At 38.0% G+C, this 24607-nt stretch overlaps 1 protein-coding gene across 4 annotated transcripts in view; it reads right to left on the reverse strand.

Annotated features, from left to right (window-relative positions):
• Positions 1-10953: 10953 nt before the first annotated feature.
• EYA4 (EYA transcriptional coactivator and phosphatase 4) overlaps positions 10954-24607 on the reverse strand; it is a 271340-nt gene continuing 257686 nt past the window's right edge. For 2 of the 4 annotated variants that reach the window (XM_082730719.1, XM_082730718.1), the window contains exons 14-19: positions 24538-24596; positions 24270-24430; positions 21590-21704; positions 17601-17722; positions 15603-15703; positions 10954-11917 (exon numbers count right to left, since the gene is read on the reverse strand). In XM_082730719.1, the coding sequence (XP_082586845.1) occupies positions 11837-11917; positions 15603-15703; positions 17601-17722; positions 21590-21704; positions 24270-24430; positions 24538-24596 (639 nt within the window). In that variant the 3' untranslated portion in view covers positions 10954-11836. Of the gene's footprint in view, positions 11918-15463; positions 15565-15602; positions 15704-17600; positions 17723-21589; positions 21705-24269; positions 24431-24537; positions 24597-24607 lie in introns of all 4 variants that reach the window. The other 2 variants (XM_082730717.1, XM_082730720.1) reach the window with 2 other exon arrangements.

Genomic DNA, 24607 nt, shown 5'->3' on the forward strand with positions numbered 1-24607 from the left:
TGAGTTTTAGAGTAATTTGTTACAGAGCAACACCAAACTAATACACAGGGTGGATGAGTCCTTCTTTCTTTATCAGCTTTTCTGTTAGAGTTGAGTAAAGGAAGGCTTGGTGCCCAATATCACACCATTTAATCTACTGCCTGCCTCAGTTTACACAACGGAAGATAAAGACCTTCTTTTAGGCGAGAGTGCAAGTGTCCAAGCTTCTAGGGTATCAAATATGAAGAGAAAGTAGACCAACAGGTCTCTTTTTCATAATTTAGCAACTGGGGAGCAAACAATCCCCCTTAAGCTCTTGACTCTTCCCAAGACTCTGGTGGGTGGTTATTTATAGCTGATTCTGAGTTATTGCTGCATAACAGTTTGCACAGTATTTATTGAGCAGCCTTTAATGATGAATAGAGTGAGAAACACCAGGCAAAGAATATGGTAATAACAGCACATAAATTTTATTTTCATTTAGCATGAAAACACCTGATTTCCTTCAACATTGTAAACATGTCACATTATTAGGCAGTGAAAGGCTGATGAATTTAGACGTTTATTTAGACATTGTTTTGAATGGAAAATGTACTTTAATTCCACTTGCCTCCACTATTACAGACCATTTTACATTTATTTATTTTATTTCACTTTGGTTAGTTTTAATTAAAATAAAAATCCCAAGGAGAGAAAGCAACTGGGAAGTTTTCTCAGAATAGGATTTTTTTTTTTTTTAAGACATTTCTCTTCTTATTCTCCTGTGAACAGAGAGGCAGCCTCAGGATAGAACATCTTATGGTCAGAGTTGGGAAATAGTTCATGTTTTATAGTTAATAAACACAATTAGAATTAAGTGATTAGAAAGAAACTCTGCTAGACCATTTTTTTAACAAAATGCAAAAAGTACATTCATTAATTATATACAATTCTGTTGTTAGCTAAAGAAGGAGATTTCAGGGGCACCTGGGTGGCTCAGTTGGTTAAAGTCTCTGCCTTTGGTTCAGGTCATGATCTCAGGGTCCTGGGATTGAGCCCTGCATTGGGCTTTCTGCTTGCAGGGAGCCTGCTTCCCTCTCTCTTTCTGCCTGCCTCTCTGCCTACTTGTGTTCTCTCTCTTCTCTGTCAAATAAATAAATAAAATCTTAAAAATAAACAAACAAATAAAAAAGAAGGAGATTTCAGGCTAGGAAGGCATCTTATCCCTTCCCTTCATGTTAAGGGAGTAAGTACCTACAAACTTCAATTACTGCCCAGTAAAACAATGGCCTCATTACTGTCAAACCAATGATTTGCTGTTTCACTAGCATGATGTGTTTTGTGGCACTGAGATTCTGTCAGTAGGTGTAATAGAAACTCCTATGTCTAGGGTTTATCATTCAACTGTTAAAAAAAAAAAAAAAAAAGGTCTGGTTGGCCAAAAAATTAAGTAAGGGTGCTTTGGAGCTATATGAGAAATAAGAAAAAAGAAGAAACCTAACTACCTCCTAACTACCATGCTAATTTTGGTCATACAGAGTGTTGAAGCTTGGAGCCATTATGTGACTCAGCGGTGCTCTTTCTACTGACCCTATTGTATGACTAAGGGTGGGATAGTAATGAGCGTGATAGGCCAAATTTTTTTTCCAAAGGAAAAAAGTTAAAGAGTCACAAAATCTAGCATCCGATGGGCTAAATGGGCTAAATGCCATTTTATAGATAATTAGGTGATGTGGTCCCAGTTGTGGGGAGAGGAGGGCAAAGCAGATGGAACACTGAGATTCTAGGCCTAGAAATTGAGGTTCCCAGGTTGTATGGGCAATTTGTAGTGTGACATAAAGTAAAGTATAGGGTTTATCTAGAGCACTGTAATTTAGAGGGAGTAATAATTGAAAGTAACAATAAGCACAAAATAAGATGTTTGACATCACTAATCATTAAGGAAATGCAAAGCAAAAGCACAGTGAGATATCACCTCAAAACATTAGAATGGCAACAGTCCAAACACATCATGATGACAATAATGGAGATGTGGAGAAACTGGAAGCCCTGCGCGTTATTAGTGAGAAAGTAAAATGGTGCCACTGTTATGGAAAAGTGTGTCAGTTCCTCAAAGATTTAAAAATAAAATTACTACATGATCTAGCTATTTCACTTCTGGGCATATACTCTAAAGAATTGAAAGCAGGGACTCAAGGAGGTATTTGTAGATCCATGTTCATCACACTGTTAGTTGCAGGAGCTAAAAGGTGGACCCAAACCAAGTGTTTATCTGTAAATGAACGGATAAACGAAATGTGGTGTCTCCATACAAGGGAATATCATTCAGCCTCAGAAAGGAAGGAAATTCTGACACACACTATGACATGGATGAACCTTGAGGACCAGAAACTACATGAAATACGCCTGCCATTAAAGGATGATTACTGTGTAGTTAGTCTATATGCTTATAGGAGGTACATAAAGTAGTCAAATTCATTGACAGAAAGTGGAACAGTGGTTGCCAGGGGCTGGAGGGACAGGGAAGAGGGGATAATTGTTCAGTGGGAACAGTTTTGCAAAGCATGCAGTTCTGTGGTGGGTGGGTAAGCAGCAGCACAATAGAGTGGATGTACTTTGTACCATTGACTCTACCCTTAAAAACATGGTTAAGATAGTAAATCTTGAATGTGTTTTATTGCAATTTAAAAAAAGGCATGCCCACTATAGAATTTTTAAAAGAGAAGCAAAGTTGGCCCAATTATTTCTAAAAACTTTTCTCCATTTATCCCTTAGAGACTTTCTTCTGGACATTTGTTATACAGATACCCCTGAAATCCTGCTGAATCCTTCCTGCTCCCCCCTGATTTGTTTTCCTGATACTTAGTAGCTCTAGAAACTCCCTAATTCCCCACTCTTGTCAGAAGCCTCCTCAGGCCCTTGCTTTAGTTCACGATGTGTGTAAGTCAGTTGTGCCAAAAGCTGTTGATATATGCGTTATCTCCAGGAAAGGTGTTTTGAAGAGGGAGCATCTGGAGAATGTGTTTTTGCTTAAATGTAAACCAATTCAGCAACTTCCATTGGGTAGTTATCTCTTGGGTTTCCATACAGAACTGCATATAATTGTGATCCCTAAGCCAGACCTGCTGAGGGCTCTTTGTACGTCTTCTCTGCAGAAGTACTATTTTTACCGCACAAGGATCATTTGTCACATAGGCAACACAGGATGGTATGTGCAATGGCATTTATGCCCCCAGGAAGAGAAAAGAATTATGGTAATTCCATTGCTTACAATATCACATGCTCTGGGTTGCACTTTTCCTCAGATCATAATTCTATAAGTTCTGAGCAACTCGACTGCAGTAAGTGGATAGCCAGATACAATGGAACAAACCTAACATTGTAGTCCAGACAGTCCACTTGCTGGACCCAAGTTCAAATTCTATTTGTGTCACCCATCATCACAGGACTAACTAAATGAGGTAAGATACCATAAGTTCATTAAGTCTCTTCAAATGTTAGTTTCCTTCCTTTTTCTCCTTCTGCATGCTCACTTCAGAGCTGCCTCCAAAACTACTCATTAAATCAAAGCCTGCCTCCCCCACCCCCAGCATAATCCCACTCCTCACCTTCCTTCAATGGTACCAGCTGTCTCCATGTGGGTCTGTCCCTGCTGAAGTCGGAAGAGTAAAACCACAACAACAATAATAAAGACTTCAATGAGATAGAAGGTGGTGCATGAATGAATATTCCTGTTTTGGATAGACAGAACAATGTTTTGCTTTCTTAAGAACCAGTTTAGTTCTTGAGCCAAGCATGGTGACAACGTATACTGCTAGAAGTGATCATAATCTGTGATAGTAGATTTTATTTAGGAAAGCAGCCTGTCCTCAACATTTGGAAAATACACTGGTCATTTGTAAAACTTTAAATGCAAGTTTAAAAAATGATGTGTTATACCACCTTTTTTCCTGAGCCTCTCTAATGTTTCCTCCACCTCACCCCCTGCCATTTCCATAATTGATGTAGATGTAATTTCACAAGCTAAATAAGATGGTTTTATAGCTGTGTGTTTGGCATTAATTTTAATTTCTATTCACATACACATAATTATTGGCCACTTCCATGCGAATAGTTTATCCCACCATAACATATAATTTAATGAAAGCCGTATTTTGTTGAAGTTACATGAATCTGTCGAAGAAGAACTCAATCACTTGTCTTTCTGGTGTAGAGCTCCTTCTCTATCAGGTCTTCATTGTTTGGCAAATAAATTAAAATGTCATGTTTGTTTCCAAGTAGACATTAGCTGGTGAAGACTTGTACAACAGACTGATGAAAAGTTCACAGAGGCATTTGAATTACTTCAGGGTTGTAAATCCAGATACAGTATTACTTTATCTTTGTAGAAAACTGGGGTAAGGCATGAGATAGGAAAGCAAGATGATAAGTCAAGTGGTAACCCCAAATAATTTTCCATGGTGTACACTGTACATATACATTCTATATTTCTGCCATCATTTCTAGTTTTCACTAATGCTATCTCAAGGTAGCACAAATGACAAAATCTTGTTTAAATAATGAATTGATTTGAAATGATGAAATGTTTTAAAATTTCACTGAATGCTTGCAAATTCTGTTATGATTAAACAAGGTGTTTAATGACCAACCAGGAAGTCAGTACAAGTTCACCATCCCACTGGACAACTCTACTTTGAGGTCCATGACCATCTCCCAAGTAACACTTCCAATCACTGCACTCAGTATCTTTTTCTAATAACTAACATCACAAACAGCAATGGAAATGGCTAGGAGAATCCTTTTTTCTTTTATGTTTCTGATCTCTGTGAATGGCCCTACATCTAAATCTTGGGCACTGGATCTAACAAATTTCCCAAACCAGAAACCCAAAGGTAAGGCTAGATTTGCTTGAGGGCATGAGGAGAAGCAGGAACAATTGCTAATAGCTAATTATTCTTAGCATCTTAATCTCTTTAAATCTGTGTCCTTGTCTCCACATTCATGACCATCACCTAACTGAGGAATCTATCAGTAACTCTCTGGAACCCTGTACCAGCCTCAGAGATCTTCCATTCTCCACTGTGGGGGTGGAGTAACTGTTACCCCATGCAAATCTGGACACCTGCATCCTCTGTTTACTAGCCTTTCATTTGACACCTACTGACCCCCTGATAAAAATCAAAACTTGTATTGAAAATAAAATCAAATGGTATATTGAAATCCTCATGATCTGACCCTGTGTATTTTCCAGTCTCACTTCTTACTATTCCTTCTCTTGACCCTGTGTTCCAGATATAGTAATTATTTTCAGTGGTTCCCTGGTCATTTTTCTCTCTTACCTTTACTCTCTTTACTCTCTTACATACTTTTTTTTTTTTTAACATGTCTTACATACTTTTTTTTTACATGTCTTTACTCTCTTACATACTTTCTACTTTGTCTAGATGGTTCCAATCCCTGGCCTTCTCCATTTTGTCCTTGAATTTCTAGCTTGGGAATCATTTTCTCCAGGAATCTTTCCTTTGAGGGTGGGCTAAGTGCCTGTGCAAACTATTCACCATGCCCCATGTGATGCCCATGGTATCACAAACTCTCTTCGGAGTCACCCTATCTAATGCCCAAGAGCTTGAAGTTCAAGAGTGTGATGAGTTCAGAATCAGCGGTAAGAGTGGTTCTATGGAGACTGATTTACTTGATGGCTCCTTGACACCCTCCAACACACACTTTCATTCAATTCTGTGTATTTTCACTGAAGGCATCACAGAGAACTAGACTGACATCATCACTGCAGCCAATGGACACAGAAATCTAAGATTTTATGAAAACAAAACAACACGGTACCCTTTAGGCACTGAGACAGTGTTCTGACAAGCCCCAATCAAAAAGTATTTAATTGGGGTGGGGAACCTGGGTAGCTCAGTCAGTTCAGCAGCCAGTACTTGATTTCAGCTCAGGTTATGATCTCAGGGTCATGAGATGGAGCCTTGTGTCAGGCATAGAACCTGCCTAAGGCTTTTTCTCTCTTCCTCTCCCTCTCCATCTACCCCTCCCCTTGGTGCGCTCGCTCTCTCTCTCTCTCTCTCTCTCAAAAAAAAAGCATTTTATGGGGGGAGAAGATAATATTCTGGCTTGTATAGAGTTACCTGCTTTATCAGATATTAATTATGTCTGGACATTTTTCAAATTGTGGCTAACACAATTCTGGAAGTTTCTCTGGATGAGGGGCAGGCATTTAAAATCAGAACTTGGAAAGTTTTCCCCTTGGTGCTGTGAGAAAGCATCTAGTTTACTAGAGTAGATCCCCAATCAGATTTGAGAGGTTTTTGAGTAGTGACCTATGAGTGAGAATATATGTTCTTTTATACTGCAATATTCAATAACTAATTTTTTTTAAAATGAATATTATGAACAGATGTGAAACAGCAGTTATCTTTTGATAGCTAAGGGAAATCACACATTCCCCTTTCTTTTTTTTGTCCCTGGATCTCAGAATCACAAACCACAGACTTTGCAGATAGATCTAATTTTTATGTGATATTTTGTGGCTTTAAGTAATTTAAATAAAAGAAAGCTACTGATGTTGCATTTTATTATTATTTAATAAAAGTAATGGGGGCCGAGGAAGCAATTACTAATTTATCACAAACTTATTTTTTCTTTTCAGATTATTCTTAGTTCACATGTAACTCTTTTCTCAAATATGTCTTTACTTAGGGCCAGCATTGCTCTTTATTTTTATACATTTTTAGGCAAGCAGACACTCCAGCTAAGTTGTAAAAATTTACATTAATTCCATCCAACTTACTCTCACATTTTCTTTTTAAAAAAAATCTAGTGCTACCTTTTAAAATCTCTTTAATTCCAGACCATAATCATACAAGTGTTTTCCTATGGTTTATACATTCCTTCAGCAAATATTTTTTGGGGTGTCCATTACATGACAGATATTTTCCTAGATAGTAGTTAAATAGAAGTGAACAGAACAAAATAAGACAAAAATCCCTGCCCTCACAGAGCACACATTCTAGTGGAGAGTCATCCAATACAAAGGATAAACAAAATTTTGTGCCATGTTGGGTAAGTTGAGGGAGTATTATTTAATAGTAAAGCAGTGAAATGATAGAAGTGCTGGGCGAACTTGTGGGACATACTTGATTTAGAGGTGAACCTTTCAAAAAGTTGTGAATGAGGATGTCTGAAATCTCCTTTTGGTTTGCATTTGAAGAGCAGATTTGCAAATAAATCAATACCATACACAAGGCGATAAAGCTGTTAAAAGCTATTTAAGACAATGGACTACTACTCAGCCATCAAAAACAATGAAATCTTGCCATTTGCAACAACATAGATGGAACTAGAGAGTTTTATGCTAAGTAAAATAAGTCAGAGAAACACACATAACAGAGGATTTCACTCTATGTGCAATTTAAGAAACAAAACAGATGAACATAAGGGAAGGGAAGGAAAAAATAAGATGAAAATAGAGAGGGAGACAAACCATAAGAGACCCTGAACTCTAGAAACAAACTGGGGGTGGCTGGAGGGGAGGGGCGTGGGGAGATGGGGTAACTGTGATGGGCATGAAGGCGGGCACATGATAGAATGAGCACTGGGTGTTACGTGCAACTGGTGAATGACTAAATTCTACCCTAAAGTGAGTAATACACGATGTGTTAACTAACTTGAATTTCGATAAGTAAAAAAGCTATTTAAGAACAACTCTGGGGGCACCTGGGTGGCTTAGTGGGTTACAGCCTCTGCCTTCAGCTCGGGTCATGATCCCAAGGTCCTGGGATCGAGTCCCACATCGGGCTCTCTGCTCTGCAGGGAGCCTGCTTCCCCCTCTCTCTCTGCCTGCCTTTGCCTACTTGTGATCTCTCTCTCTCTCTATGTCAAATAAATAAATAAAATCTTTAAAAAAAAAAAAAAAAAAAAAAAAGAACAACTCTGCTGGGCACCTGGGTGGCTCAGTTGGTTAAGCAACTGCCTTCGGCTCAGTTGGAGTCCCAGGATCCTGGAGTCCCAGGATCAAGTCCCACATCAGGCCCTCTGCTCATCAGGGAGCCGGCTTCTCCCTCTGCCCCTCGCCCCTTTCATGTTCGCTCTCTCTCTCTCTCAAATAAATAAAATCTTAAAAAAAAAAAAAGAACAACTCTGCTTTTATCATTCTTGGAGCTACTTAGAAACTGGGTCCCATATTCATTTAAAAAACCCTGCTTTCAATATTCTAAAAGGTGTTATGTTGTCATTAATGAACTGCAACTCCTTCTGCATTACACTTGAATGTGACTGCTCCTATGTAAAACAAACAAGCAAAAAACAACCAAACAAACAAAAAACAAAGCAACTTGCATCCTTTTGGCACACCAGCCTGCTTTTTAGTCTTGATGAGTGACATTCTGTCATGTTACCTCTCAGCTTGCCTTAACTGCAAAAGACATCACAGAGACATAAGCAAGGGAAGAAAAAAATACATCAGAAAGCCTAAATATACATTTCACATTATTTAGAATTGAGCTAAGTCCACACAACAAAAACTCTACAACATAGGAGGGTGAAGAAAATGAAAACATTTCCAAAGGTATTTATTGAGAAATAGTAAAGATGTACATATTTTTACAAGCTTTTAATATTAATTTACATTTCTTTAAATTATGTCGGCCCCGATAATCTATACTTTACTAATACATAACAGAAACCCTTGACTTTGACTGTGAGATTTCCAAAATGCTACCATAGTTGGGAGTCAAAATGCAACTTTGGCTCATGATGCTTTAATTTGTTTTTGAAAGAAATACTAAATGCCATATTCACTGAGAACATAGGCTCGTCATAAACAAATCCACTTAAAAGAAAAAACCTTCAAACCGGAGTATGCTGTTGACATTATCTTAAATCTTTACTCACAAGACTAAGGAAAAAATATTTTTAGAGTTATTCACTTTTTTGTGCACCAACTGCATGATTCTAATTTTTTTTTTTTTTTTTTTTTTGGTCTCTGAATTTGACTTACAAACTTTTGTAGGGATATAGTGACTTTATCTTGTAAGCTATAATATTGTAGCCAGGCCACCTGCTTCGATATTTCTCAAGTGTGACACGAGGTGGTTACCTTTCCTAGTGATGGACCACGTTCGTACACGTATTAGTCGAAAACTCAGTGACAGAACGTTTTCTGAACTGGTTAATAACAAGGCACAACAGTTGATGTCAAAAGCAAGTGGGAGTTGCCAAAAAGGTTGTTCCTTTTGCTTGTTGGCTTATTTTTGTTTGTTTGTTTTTTGTTTTTGTTTTGTTTTAGATCAGAAAGGAAGAGGACCTCTGTTCCTAGCACAGGAAGGGCAGAGTTCTAGTCTGAGCATGTTCCAAGTTGCATGACAGGCTGCGAGGTGAGCCATATTGTGCCGTTGTTTTGGACGAGCTCTTTTTGAACAGCTTGGGCTTTATGCCAGCAGCCTCTTCTGAACACACAAGAAGGGGAGAAAATGTATGTGAGAAACAGCACTGGGTGATGTCATCGGTGACCCTTCCTTTGCCTGTGAACCACTGTTCCTTTCTGGCCCTGCAGGGTTAGCAGCATTAAAATCCTTGCTTGTTTGATATGAAAAATAATTAAGAGTCTAGATGCAATGCCACAATTCTATCATTTAAAGAAACTGGCTAGAAAGAGAATATTGTTTCATTCACAGTAATAAATATATAAGGTTTTAGTGCACAAAACAGAATTGATAATCAGTGCAGCTCTTTGATTTTTTTTTAAACTGCCATTTTCAAGCTACGTGCCAATAGAAGTGTGAGATGATGATGATGATCATCATTATTATTAAAATTATTGCAAGCTTAATTTGTCTGCAGCAGTGCTTGGGCCAGAAAGAGCCAAAAGTTACAAAATTTAAAGAATAAGTTTAAAGTTTGTGTGATGAAATCAGAGTCTTAAAATCTGCAAACTTGGATCTCTAGCTGTTTCTGCCTGGTGTAAATATGGCCTTAACATTCAGTGAAGAAATATAGGTTTACAACCTAGGAAATTAAACCTCGCTTCCATAGTGAATGTTGGGATCAGTGTCCAAAAGCACTGATCTCACAGGAGCCACCGAAGCCTCAGATGATGAGCTATCACAGACCACCCTCTGATTAGGGGGGCTGCCTATTAGCTGGACTCCTGCTTCCACATTAGGACAGTTTAAACACAGAGCTGCAGGTGCAGACACCATTAAAACACTCCTAGATCTTGAGGTCTTAAATTTCCACAAGGGAAATCATGTCATGCAAAATGACAGGAGAACTTGTATCGTGTTCTTAACATGGGCTACACACCAAGAAAAAAAAAACACACATGCACACACACCGATGACAGGTTCTCCTTGAGATGAATGCAAGCCATTGTGCAGGAACAGGGCAGGCAGAAATGAAGGTGCATGGGTCTCTAAGGGAAAGAAACTGGACTGACGCATTCAGACAGAGAACCAGATACTATTTCGCTGTTGTAATTTTAGTATTGCTGCCAAGATCTGGCTCGCTTGCCAATTTATTTTAGGATGATACATTCTAGGTGAAATTTTCATTGACTCACCCTTTCTTCAGAGGGCATTTGGGCATTCGCCTTCCAACACTGATGACATTTCGTTTTTGCAAAGGCATTGGGAATGAACGCACTTAGCTTTTATTTTAAGCCATGTTCACTCAGTGTGAATTTCAAGCCATGTTCATGGCGTAGCCTAAGAAAGTTTGGGTGATATTTGTTCATGAATTTAATGAGACTATTTTTCTCTACACAACTTACACATATCAAAAAGTCAAACTCAAAATAGTGTAAGTAGTCTTGAATATGGCTCTTAGTTTTCTCCAGAAGAACTGTAAAAAGGGGTACTTGAGACTTCAACATACATTTCACTTTCTAAGTAAAGGTCCCACAGTCTTTCCCAAACCTTCTGTTTATGGTTGGATGCATAAATAGTTGCCTCATATAATTATTGGAATTATTAAGAACCCAAATAAAATACAAGCTTTCCTTTATTATCATTGTTTTCTTATTGCAACAAATACTCAGTTTCTTGGTGATGCAGTATTAAACTTTGATAGCTTGAATTTTAAATTTGGTCATCTTAAGAATGATCACAAAGGTTTTTTTTTGTTGTTGTTTTTGTTTTTCATTATCTACAGAGATTTTAACCAAAGTTACACCGTAACACACAAACGCTGTCTTGTCTTTAAGGCACAACACATCAGTATGAACATTCTGTTTGCCAAACTTAAAAAAGAGACATTATTAGACTCCCATTGCCCACCCCCTTCCCTCCCCAAAAAATGAAAGAAAAATTGCATCCACTTGCAAAGTCAGCTGCTAATAAAGTCACAGTAAATTATTTTCATCAATAATTTACACAAATTACAGGTCTAGATAGGATTGTCCTTATACAGTCTGAGTGCATTCCAATTCAGATTTTCTGGGCTAGGTAGGCTAAAGTCAGATTCAAACCTCAGGACTGAGAATATCTCCCATTTTGAGGAATGTTGTTGAACACCACCTTGTCGGACGGAGCCTGTGTTGGCGTTCTGCCAGGGTCAGCGTTCTTTGCTAAAGCTGTTAATTCCAGTGAGGACTCACTCGGTGTGTACCAGCAACCTCCACAGATTTTTTTTTTTTTAAACCATTAAAGTGTTGTAAATATAAGACCATAGAGCTTCCTTTCTGTAGCGCTAAAGTTTAATTCCATTCAGCAATCTGAATTCTTCGTTCTGGAATTTTCTTTCCAAATATGATTTCATCCTTTAAGACAATTTATATGTGTAAAGCCAGAGGCATTGAATCACACATAAAAATTCAGTGTACTTTGAAATTAAAAAAAAAAAATGGATCTCCAGCTAGAGAACACAGTTACAAATACTCTAATTCCAGTGCTTGATGAAGAGCCAAGAGGTCTGAGTGACTTGATATCCTCCAAAAGGGCATGTTGTGCTGTGTATTGACAGAGGCAGGGACAGAGGAGAGAAGGGGAAGGAATGGAGAGAAATCATAACTATCGTCTCAATAAAGCAGCAATAAACACCAAGACGTGTGGTTCACCCATATTCAAGGGAGGGAACTCAAAGGAGGCAGGATCGTATTTGAAGCCTTGGTAGCATCCATATTATAGTGTCAAAATACTAGAGAAATAGATCTGAACTGGATTTTAGTGTTTATAAAAGCAAATACTCAGATTTCTTAGGTAGTTTAGTATTTATTCTGGAAAAGCATGACCAACATCAGCATCTGGGGAAGCAAGTTGAGCATGAAAAGCCTCCATGACTGATAGAAAGCAATTTTTAACCACAACACTCCTTAGAGTTAGAAACAATATTTTTTAAAAATTATAAACTTCCTATGTCTAAGGCTTTTAGTCTATATGAGAGGAAGAAGGTGAATTTCTATGTAAAAAATAATTTGAAGCTGGACTGTAGAAGGTAGAAAACAATGTGGGGATGATCGACCTTGTTCCTTGTCTGGCGTAAGTAATAAGCCAGTAGCATTGACTTATTTCACTGGTATGGGACTGAAAGGAAGCACTCCAGCATCCATTCACAATAGGGACGATATATATTAAAGGGGACAGAAACGACCTCTTGTGGGGAAATATTCTTAGACATTACAATGGTTTGAGCCCCTCCAAAGATATACCAGGATATAGTATTTGTGTGTAAGTTTCGTGAAAAATTGTGATTCCAAAAAACTGTCTAAAAATACTCCATTATGGACAATAATGAAAAAAAGAAATAATGCATGGTAGCAATTAAAACCAAAGCATTATTTGTAATTTTTGCTGATGGTATCTTGTAGAATATATATGTATAGAATACATATACATATAAATAATGGAGATATATATATATATATATATATGTATAACATGGAAAATGTATTATAAAGGTTAAACATTAAAATAATAATCACTATTGTTATGATTCTTTGCTGTCCAATATGGTAGCCAGTAGCCCCATATATCTGTTGAGTACTTGAACTGTGACAAGTCCTGTTCTAAATGCATACTGAATTTCAGAGACTTAGAATGTAAACATCACATTAGTAACTAGTGTATTTATTAGGTGTTGAGACAGTAACATTTTAACATACTGGGTTAAAGTATATTACTAAAATCAATTCTCCCTCTTATTTTTTTTAATGCAACTTCCAGAAAACTTGCAATTATAATAATGGCTCACATTATATATTTCTATAGGGGGCTGTGGTTATACATTAGTTCTTAACCTTTGAAATCTCTTCTTAAATTTGCAAGAGAAAACATGTTTCTAGGTCCATTTAAAGCACAGAAATTCACCTAGAAGTAACCTTTTTTTTTTTCTCATTCAGCTCAGATCTATTTATAATAACAAAATAGTACATTGTATTTCTGCACATGCGATTATAGCCACATCCAAAGTAAAGCATGCATTCTGGATACTAGAGGAACCAGCCACCTGTGTTTCCAAACAGAACCCATAAGCTTTCACCATCACCAAAACTGTACCTACATAAACAACCATTTGGAAATAGCATTCTAACAAGGTTCTCTTCCAATTGGAGTCACGACTTTTTCTCCTGAAGTTTCAGGTATAAAGCAGAGGGTGTAACAACTGAAGAGCCAAGTCCTGTTTTCACATGGTGGATAAGTGGTGTAGACTTTATAGATTTTCAGTTTCAGGCATATAATGTTTCAGGTTTGGAAAAGTGAATTTATATTGCCCTGACCTAGGTATGTGTGAATTTCACATAGTCTTGTACAAGACATGCAAAATGTTTTGCTGCGTTTGTGCTTTGACTACTTGTTGTGGGTCATGATGGTGCCAATATGAAAAACAGCAGGACTCTAGACATGGACAAACTCCAAAAGATACTTCGACTGTGTGCCACTGGAAGGCTTTTTAGAAGCAGCTGGCAATGAAAGTTGGGTTTCTTGAGGCTGCATCTCTGGCCTTATACAGAATGTCCTAGGGGTCAGTGTGCTGTCTTGTGTCACTGATGCTGCCAACAATTACAACCAAGAGCTCTATGGGAGTCAAAGCCTATGCCAGTTCTCTTAGTGTTAATGGAAAAGCATGCAATTTTTCAATTATGGCTTCCAATACTTCACTAAACCTTCTAAAACAGAAGCTCATTCTCTTTCTTCACTTTGCTTGATTTGAATGATCTACAAACCAGTCATTTCTTTCACCTTTCTAGTATAGCTAAACTTTTCTTATAATTTCTTTTATTTATTTATTTAGGAAAACAGAAATCAGGTAAACCCTTGAGCACACTGCAAGTGGTTAGTGAGGGCTTCATTGGATGATTTGAGATCTCCTTAGGATAAGGACAACATTCTTTCTATGTACGACAATATAAGCTGATATGTCTCTGTTTAAAAATAGCAAGCATCAGGGCGCCTGGGTGGCTCAGTGGGTTAAGCCTCTGCCTTCGGCTCAGGTTATGATCTTGGGGTCCTGGGATCGAGCCCTGCATTGGGCTCTCTGCTCAGCAGGCAGCCTGCTTCCCCCCCCTCTCTGCCTGCCTCTCTGCCTACTTGTGATCTCTGTCTGTCAAATAAATAAATAAAATCTTTAAAAAAATAGCAATCATTGTTTTGCTTTATTTTACAAATTATATGATTTTTTATCCTGGCTGGATGATATTTTGGGACCATTCAGTAAAGGAAGCATTCGATCTCAGTGTTGTGTCAACTGATAGTTTGGTTCCTAGGACTAATCCCCGGTATCATTCCTCTTTTGATCTTGGGCCAACCATTTAACGGTTTTTAACTACCTTAATTTCTTCTTCAGAAATATGGACCAGATGAAAAGGCTTATTTAAATACCTAGGGCCTATGAGATTTTCTGAATAGGTTCAATGCCAGCTGCTTGGCTTCAGTCAAATGCTAGCAGCTAGCTGAAACAGACAACACCCTTCTAGAAGACATAAGGCGTACTGCCTCTAAATCTCTATGACAAGTTGGCACCAAGGACCTGGATAATACATGTCATTCCGATAGCATTTACTAAATTCTCTAGCAACAGTGTTTTCCTTCAGCTACTAAATCTTTCCTTATCATTTATATGGAACACACTTACTACAAGGCACTCACAAAGACCATTGGCATAAAGATGGGTGAGCAAGAGGGTAAGAACAGAGCCACTTATATGATTTCTATGGAGCTCATTAAAGCTATCAGGTTAAGCTTCATGTGTTTAAAAATGGTTATTTTCCCCCACCTTTCTCAAAAATCACCATATCTGTGTGCATTATACTTACACACGCAGGCACGCACAAATAAATCTGACTAAATTTTTATACATTTCCTTTCAAATTTCAGGCAAAAAGTGCTAGACTCCAAATGGTTTCTTTGAATGTAAGTATTAACCTTCTCATGCTCTTACAGATTTGCAGCTACACATTTAAGTCATTTGTCAAGCTGCCATTGGGCCAAACTACAGGAATGCAAACACAAAAGCTTGCATCAGAAGTATCACACCAACATTGTTTGAGACAGGTTACCTTTTTTGCTGCCTGTTCTTCTTCTACACCATCCCCAATTACAACATATACTACTTTTCTGCCAAACCTTTGCATTATTCGTTCAAAGCAACTTTCTTTTCCTGGAAGATAAATGAGATAAAGTTCAGAGTGAAGTTACCTGGTTAGCGGCATGCTCCTCATCTCGGCCATCTCCAATCACAACATAAGTTATGTTAGTGCCAAATCTGGACACTATACGCTCAAAACAGCTTTCCTTGCCTGAAAAACAATGCACTGCTTATTCTTCCAGCCATTGCATTCATTAACCTAAAGATTCATAAAGTGTTAGATTAATTTTTCTTGAACATCCATCACTTGGACTAGCTTGCAACCTCTGGCTTTATGAAATCAACAAATAGGTTTGAAAAATATAAGTCTTTCTTTACTTGAGACAGAGTATTAGGCAAACGTGCTTCACACTCCAAAAAAGTCAGTAGGGTTAAACATTGACCCAGAGAAAATGTTAGCATCTTTTACACCACCAAAAGAATGCTGGAAAAACTTTACAAGCAACCATGAGTTTTAACATTTTTTTGTTTAATTCTGTGTATCCATTTTATCTAGTTGAAGTAGTATAGACAAGTCAGCTAGCAATATTATTGTAAAAAAAACTGAAGGTTCGTCTGTAAGGAAAGAGGAAATACTAAGATGTGCATTTACCTTGATAAACAACTCCTTTCTTCAAGTGGCTGGGAGCTAGTCTGCTCAGATTAATTGTACTAAGGGAGTTGTTTGGATCACAGAACTGCTGGCACCTGTCTCCTCTGACTGCACTACGGGAATAACATGGTGGAATTTCTACATGTTCTTCGTTTTAGAATACTGGCACAATTCTCTGAATTTCACTCCCACAATGTTCATGTGGTCATGGCTATTTTTGCATTTTTTTTTCCCTAATCTGATAGTTCAGAACTCCAAAAAAAAAAAAATACTAGCTTAAAGGGAAAAATAAAAATGATTGTTTTTTCAGATTAAATATAAGGAACAATTTGGTCAGTAAAAAAAAAATAATAATCTTGTCCCAGCTAGAAGAAACATTTATGCTGGTGTGAAATGATTTCACCTGTCAAAATGCAAAATAAAGTGAGCTAGGTTAAGCCTGCTAGCATGAATACATACATTTCTGTAACGAATGAGTGGGCCTGGCATCAGGGCTCTGAGCTGCGGTGCGTATGACAATGTGGAATTTACATTACGAAAGCTTATAAAGGCTCTCTTTAACTCTACTCCTCAAACAGCTGCAACCAGGGGCTCTTTTTAGCTGGTGCCAATACAGAAACTCTGCGAGACCCAGCGCAGGTTATTTTTGGTTGGGGATTTTGGGATTCTGAGCTCTTGTCAAGGTGCCAGCACCTAAGTTTGCTGACCTGCGGGGTACATTATACAACCTACTTCCCCAGGCATTTCCTTGACAAGACAGTGCCATACAGACACTGTTTTCTTTTAACTCTTTCAGGACAGCGGAGGTTAGGAAGCTCAGCTTTTGAAAGATGATTAGAGACATAGTCTCTTTAAATCAAAGATGGCTCCAAAGACAGATAGTAAGCAAATAAACAAAGCCGTAGTTCTCTGATTACTGTGGAACATTGTTGAAAATGTGGATTTCCAGCCATTCGTGAGTTATAATTTGTGAGATATTTTTTTCCTGGAATTAAGGATGTTATTTCCATCCACCTGGCACTTCCCTGTAATGCCAGCATCGTATTTTTATCTTAGATCTAGATTACTGCATCTGCAAAGATGAAATACCATATACCATCCTAACTAAGATATTCAGTACCATGGCCAAAGACACTCTGTTATTTAGAAAACAGGGGCTGCAATGAAAGACAAATATAAAGACATAAATAAGTATACTTATTTATGTATAAATAAATAAGTCCTAATATTGTCCTAATATTGACTTCAGAATTTCACTAGGAAACAGTTTTCACACAATTTGCACGTGTACAATGGGTCACAGGCTGCTTTATTATCTGAGCTCTGCTCAAATTTGCTTGATATTTTTGTAGCAAAACTGATAAAAGAGGGAATCATGCAGAGAGACATACCGAGAACAGCCTCCAAGACACAGAAGTGAACACATTTCATACAGAGTTAGAAAGGATTTTCTTACCTATTTTAGTTGCACTGTAAATATTCTCAATGGGGAAAGCACCTCCTAAACTATAGAGGAGAACCTTCGCAAGTGCTGGGATCAGTTGGGTTGTCGTGACCAAGACATTTACGCAGTTACTCCTAAGACAGGGAGGAAATAGGCAGAGTTGTTTTCTAATTCTAAATAATTTCTAATGGTGCAGGTTGTAAATGGTCACTGTGGTCTTTCGATTCCATGATAAATGGGTCCTGATAACCTAACCTTTAAACGTCAACAGTTATTTACGGACTGTCTGCTACCCGGCAGGCACCATGACAGGGGTTAGGAATACATCCCAAAATGGAGGACATGGAGGAAGACAGGCAAAAAGAGGTCACGCGTGGATGACATTTTGTCCCCGCCACCCCACCCCACCCCCCCCGATCACAAGAGAGCTAGGAGAGAGGGAAGGAAATAAGACACCTGCAATATGAAATGTGTTCTATAATAAAGATCTCCTCCGGCTTCTGTGGGACCTCAGAGAAGTACACCTGCCTCAGCCAATTACGGGAAGGTTAACAGAGGGAGAGTGTAGCTCAAAGCTTCACAGGTACCAGACGAAGTGTTTTTTAGGGTAAGAGTCTATGTCCCGGGCTTAGAAGAAAAGGAGTAGACATGGGCAGAAAGAAGGTTATAGGATGGGTAAAAGGTGTTTTTGGATTTTGTGCGAGAAACAGTCCAGCGTTCTAAATCAAGGGGCTGAGAGATGGGGATCCTGAAAAAGTAAGAATGGAGAGGACCCTTATTTAATCCAGAAAAGGTGAATCCCCGAATCTCCTTCTTAATAACAACAAAGAGCAAACTGCATTTAATGGGCCCAGTTTTAATCCATCTACAAAGGCTCTACTCTCTGAGAGTGACAGTGTCCCAATTTGTAACTTACAGCTGTTTCTTTCATGGTAATATTTCAGGGAGAGAAAGGAAACACTAAGAGAGTAGGAACTGTGAGGCAGAGATCTGGAAAGAATGGATTGTGGTCCTTCCTTCTTGATTATGTAGAAATTGAGCCTTCCTGCCTTGAGGAGTTCAAACCACACACATCAAATTGGGCCTCAGGAAGCATACAGGGATGGGGCTTTCTCTATTGGCATTTTGTAGCACGAGCCTTGAATACAGATTAGTGAGAACCCCCAAAATATTCTTGAGAAGTCTCTAGATTGATTTTCAGAAACTTGGTTAGAATTTAGAAGATAGAAGACCAAGTTGGGTGCCAACTTTTCATGGTATGTATATGCTTATCCCCCAGTACACGTAATATTATGTTTATATTTTTAGACATATCCTCTGTCAAGAAAAACTGCAATTTGTCCCAAGAACAATTATAAAACCTGTATAATTACAGGTTTTTAAAACATTTTCATTTCTAAATTATTTCCATAGATAACCTGATTTTATAATGGGAGCTCTGACTTCTAGAAGCATGTGATGAGGTCCTCACTTATATGGGATGAAGAAACAAAGCCTTCCAGAGGTAGAAGTTTAATAAGTATCACCAATGGAAACCTTAATGCTGCCAATAAGGCATTAGAGACCTAGAAAGTGATTTGCCTGTTATTGGACAGAAACTATCCAAATAATGGCAGATTATTTAGCATAATACATAAACACATAACTGTACTCAAGTAATGTTTTGGAATCTAGCTTTGCCACTGAGACAGTGATATTTGGAGTTATTTCTTTTCCAAGTTACAAACCTCATATATACTTGTAAATTATAGACTTTAAAATTGCAAACATCGCATTTATCTAATATTCAATTTATAATGCAATTGTAACTTTTAATTACAAACATTGCATATATTTATAGGTTGCATGTATATACATTTGTGAAATATGGGAAAACATCAAGAACATGAAAAGCATCAATTATTTAGCTATCCAGAGAGCAGAGGGTAACTGCTCTCACCATTTTGTGTGTTTACTTTCAGGATTTGTTTGCATATAGATTTTCTCATTAGTACCATACTATATATATAATTTCTTCTACATTTTTTGCTTGTTTGTATCATGAGCCTATTTATTTATGTCATACTCTCTATTAGTCCTCCTTTCCCAACAAAATATAATGTGTGAAAACCACTGTAGTTGTGGGGTCATTTTTTTTTTTAAGTTAGCTCACTGAAGATGATTTGCTTTCTAAACATTATATTAAAATGTCTTACATAGAAAAATTTCCTACACATTTGGTTATGACCTTTGACTATATTCACAGGAGAAGAATTAGCGCTGGAAGGTGCAAACTTAGCTAAAGGCTCAGAAACGTAATTCAGCCATGTTTTGTATAAGCTTCCGTTCTCCTGACATCTTGGACATTTTATAAGGACCAGTAGGGTCCTACATGTGGATGACTTAGCAAATTTCACAGCACTTAAGTCTCTAATGTGTAATGACTTATTTTTCCCCTTCTTCTCTTTGTTATATTTTTATTTCTTAAAAGTCACATACCTATGTAGTTGCTTTAAAACCATGTGTATAATAATAATAATCTCTTTCTATTATGGGTAACACATATATGATCTACATAACACTGTAAGAACCTTTGGTTTTTAAGCATCTAAGAGAACTCTTTTAAAAAGAGTGAAAGCCGCTGACTTCCTCCTCAGAGAAATGCACATTCTACGACATTTTATGCACAATTTCAGACACTCAGAAGTCCTCTCATCCTAGCTTCCTTGACCTTTTGTCTCCATATCCCTAGTTACAGATCACAAGCCAGCAAGTCCCATTTTAAAACAGCTTCAGTTGTGAGACAGTTCTTCCTCCCATAGAGCCAGAACATTCCTTCCTAGGCTTCCCACTCATCCATCCTAATTTTCTCCTTTACAGATCAGAGGGAAATGTAATTTATTTTCAGTCTAACTTCTCATACAATTGAAATTGGTCATCTTGTCCCACATGGGACACTCCTTCAGATGAAACTCCTTGGTTCCTCCCTCCAACTGCCCCTTTCATGTGGTATCCTCAGCCTGAAACCCTTCTGGCCACTTTGTTGGACAAAAGATGTGTCAAATATGCCACAGCCCCCATTGGAATGTGGTGCCCAGAACAAGCCAACTACTCTGGTCTGGCTTCCCCATCCTGACTCAGGAAACCTGCCACTTCCTACCCACCTCCATCCACCCACTCATAGTTTTTGACATCAGTGTAGTTGCTGGTCACGTGGCAGCTGGACGTCACATGCAGGACGGGACATATACATGCTAACTTCCGTATTCTATTCCTGGATTCTCCTTTTACCCCACCAAGATTTCTGTAGCCCAGTTCAATCAGTCCAAATATGACCTCTTCTTCTGAATTTGTGCTACCACAGCTTGGCTATGCCTGCTTTATCCGCCCTAACTAGCGATTGCTTTCTGGATTTATATTACTTCATGAACTAGCATTTAGGCACATGGCGTTCAACTAATTGTAAGTCTATTCAGTTCTATTATCTATGCTACTAAGGCAGTATTTCACTATTTAGTTCAAATGGTGCAAAGATTACAAGTTTTTCAAAGAGCTTCCACTAGCAACTTTCTTGCATTTAAATTATGCATATTATCTATAGTGGGCCCAAACACTTTAAACATGCAGTCTGTGTGTAAACTACTGTTTTATTTTTTTTTTTTTCATCATCTCCTGTACTTTGCCACCAACAGGGTGCTGTCTTTTTGTTGTTTTTCTTTTTTTTTTTTTTTTTTTTTTTTTTATTACTAGTCCCATGACCTTCCTGTGGATATTATCAGTAGTTATGTAGAATGGAGGGTAAAGACAAGGGATCTCCTGGTTATTCTGGGAAGCAGCAACTCCCGTCTTCTGCCCCCCAAACACCTCCCCCGACACACATTGAAAATCACTTGCTTCAGTGAATTGTTAGGTCCCTAGAAATTCCAAAATACTCTAGTAATTAATGAATCTGTATATGTGTTGTACTATTACAACCACATCTTCAATACAATAAATACAGAAACTGAAATAATACCACTTACCTAGTACTAATAATTGATAAAGATTTAAGTGCGTTTGTTAGCCAGGAGTCTGTGAGACCTTCGATCTCTGCCCTTAACTGTAACCATGCATCTCTCTTGGCAGGGCCAAGGAGTCCTGCAACCAAAAACCAAGGCAGAATCAAGAGATGAAAAATTTCAGGAATACCTAGTTTGCTCCCCCTTCTGTCTAGTAGAGATCATATCAGAAACAGGGAGAGACTGATTTGTATCAATAGTGATCTTTCACTTAGGAACTGGTGATCCATTCATTCATTCAAACATTCACTGAACAGCTTCGAGATTTCTGGTCCCGGGCCAAACAGTGGGGATGTAACAATGAAAGAATGGGTCCCAGCCTCTGCTCTCACTGAACCCAGAATGTGGCACCGTGGACACGATCACCTGAGGGGCTTTGACCACACCTGTGCTGGGGTCCCACCCCGAAAGATGGGATATAGATAGGTCTGGGGAGGAAACCGGGGTCGACCTGCCGAGGGATACGAACCTCAAACACTCTGGCTGTCTGAAAATGTTTTACTTCTTAACAACCACAATCGTTACCACTTTCCATGGACGTTATCATATGTAGCTACGAGCACCAAAGCTATCACTAATACTGTGCGTTTGAAAAAGAATTGTGTTTAAAATTCTGAAGCATGTGATACAAGTTATAAACAATGGTTAAAACTGCACTGATGTTGGGCTAAGAAAACAAGAAGGCATACTAATTGTTTTATTTAAAAAGCCCTTGCTTATGGGGCGTCTGGGTGGCTTAGTCCGTTGAGCGTCAGACTCTTGAACCCAGCTCAGATCCTTATCTCAGGGTTGTGAGATTGAGCCCCATGTCAGGCTCCACACTTGACATGGAGCTTAGTGAATAATAAGTAAATAAATAAATAACCCTTGTTTTATGATAGAACAAGATCATGCAAATCTGCTAAAAAGAAGTTTCTGATTTAAGTCGTATTTTAGAAAATTAGGAGCACATATACAGATGGATGATTTATCATAATGTATAATTTCTGGCAACTCTCATTTGTCCTTACTTCAAAAAAGGGATGCTAACAGAGCATAGAAAATGGACTTGCATGTCAGCACTTCAACTTTTAAAGCTATAATATTATTTATTAGTAATCTTAGTTTTTACATAACTTTAATACCCTTCATGAGGGAAACAATGCCTATCTAAATAAAAATTACTTCAGATTTCTCAAGGGGACATTTATTGTAAAATTAAACATGTTACCCACAATGGAATTTAAACAGAATATCTGTTTGTCTGATTTTGTGAATGTCTCATCTACAGCAGTAGAGTGTATTTGGAAACTGGAGTTGTCTGTCCGGCAGGAGCCTATTTCTCCTTTGGAAATGAAGATCTCCTTTGGAAATGAAGATTTCTCAGATCCCTTTTTGGTTCTAACAACCATAGTAATAACATTGCTATTGCTTATGGTTCTACATTTTTTTCAATGATTTTATTTATTCATTTGAGAGAGAGAGTGTGTGTGTGCACACAAGAAGAGGGAGAAGAAGGACACTTCCCACTGAGCAGTGAGTGCAACTCGGGGCTTGATCCCAGGACCCTGGGGTCATGACCTGAGCGGAAGGCAGACACTTAACCGACTGAGCAACCCATGTACCCCTTTATGTTTTTTGTTCTTTCGAGCTACAGAGTGTCTACTTAGTATCTATGATGTGCCTTAAGGGTTATTAGACACTGAGAATACAAGATGAACAGACACACAGCCCCCCATATGTAATATATATATACCATAGATGAAAACATTACTTACTATACTATGTTCTATGTATATTTATGTACATATGTATTGTATGCATAAGTATATTTAACTTATCATTCAATTTTAGATTCTGATTTTAAGCTCCTCATTCCTCCTTTAAAAAGAGAGAGAGAGAGAAACAAACAGAAAACCCTGAGAGAAAAATGTTATGTGACTTCATAGCTAATTTTAGGATCTTGCTGACCTAAAACTGATCCTAATAATAGAAACAGCCAAAGTTTATTTTATCAAGAAACGTATCCAGGATTTTAGTTTTGATGTCACAGGTTATGATACCACCTGTAACAAATGGATGAAGGTAAAACAGCTTAGATAAAACCTACAGAGTATCCGAACATTTGAAAACCATGATAATCACAGTTAATACTCTACATGGCAAAGACATATTGCCAGATAACCTGCAATTTTTAAAAAAATAAAATAGACTTAAGTCATTGCAATAACATAAATCACTGCTTATGTTTATTTTGGAAAGTGTTCCGGAAAGGTAATGAGGACTAACCACTTCGCTTTAATGACTGGGATCTTTACTTTCAGACAGGTTTCCCCGCTGCTTCAAGGAGTTCCCCTGTCAGGTTTACATGAATAGTGTCTGTACAAGAGGGGTACACTTTCCATGTCCTGCTGTGAATCTTGACCAAACATTTGGGTACAAAAAATTCCCAACTCCTTTGGCCAGAGCCGCCTGTTTTATTTTGTGATTACGTGTTTTCCCCCCACCAACGAAGACACTTAAAATTCCGACTCAGTGTAGTTCAGCAGGGGCTCTTGCTAATTTCTTTTCTAGTAGAGTAGTCTCTAACATGGAACACGGAACTACAGTTCAGTGTCTACCTCTCTCTGCAGTATCTTTATTAGATTTAATGAGCCACACATACCTCCAACATTGTTCTTGTAGGTGTTATATAATTCTTTTACTCTTCTGTAACGAAAAGCCAACTTCCTCATCCAGTCAACCCCTCCTCTTACACCTGTTGGCAAACAAAGGTTTGCACTACTTGCAGCTGCATGGAAGCCATCAGTTGCAAAACTGTAGGTACTGCAACACCCAAAATACATTAAAAAGAAATAAAAGAAATAATTACAGGTGCAAAACTCCATAGCTGAATTTCTGTAGGAAAGAGCATACTGAAAGGCCTGGCTTACCTTAAGTCCTGCCCATTATCATCAGACGAAACATCATCTATATGAACTTGATCACATTCCTGTTAAAAAC

This window comes from Mustela nivalis (assembly GCF_964662115.1).
Source record: "Mustela nivalis genome assembly, chromosome: 5".
Lineage (NCBI taxonomy): Eukaryota > Metazoa > Chordata > Mammalia > Carnivora > Mustelidae > Mustela > Mustela nivalis.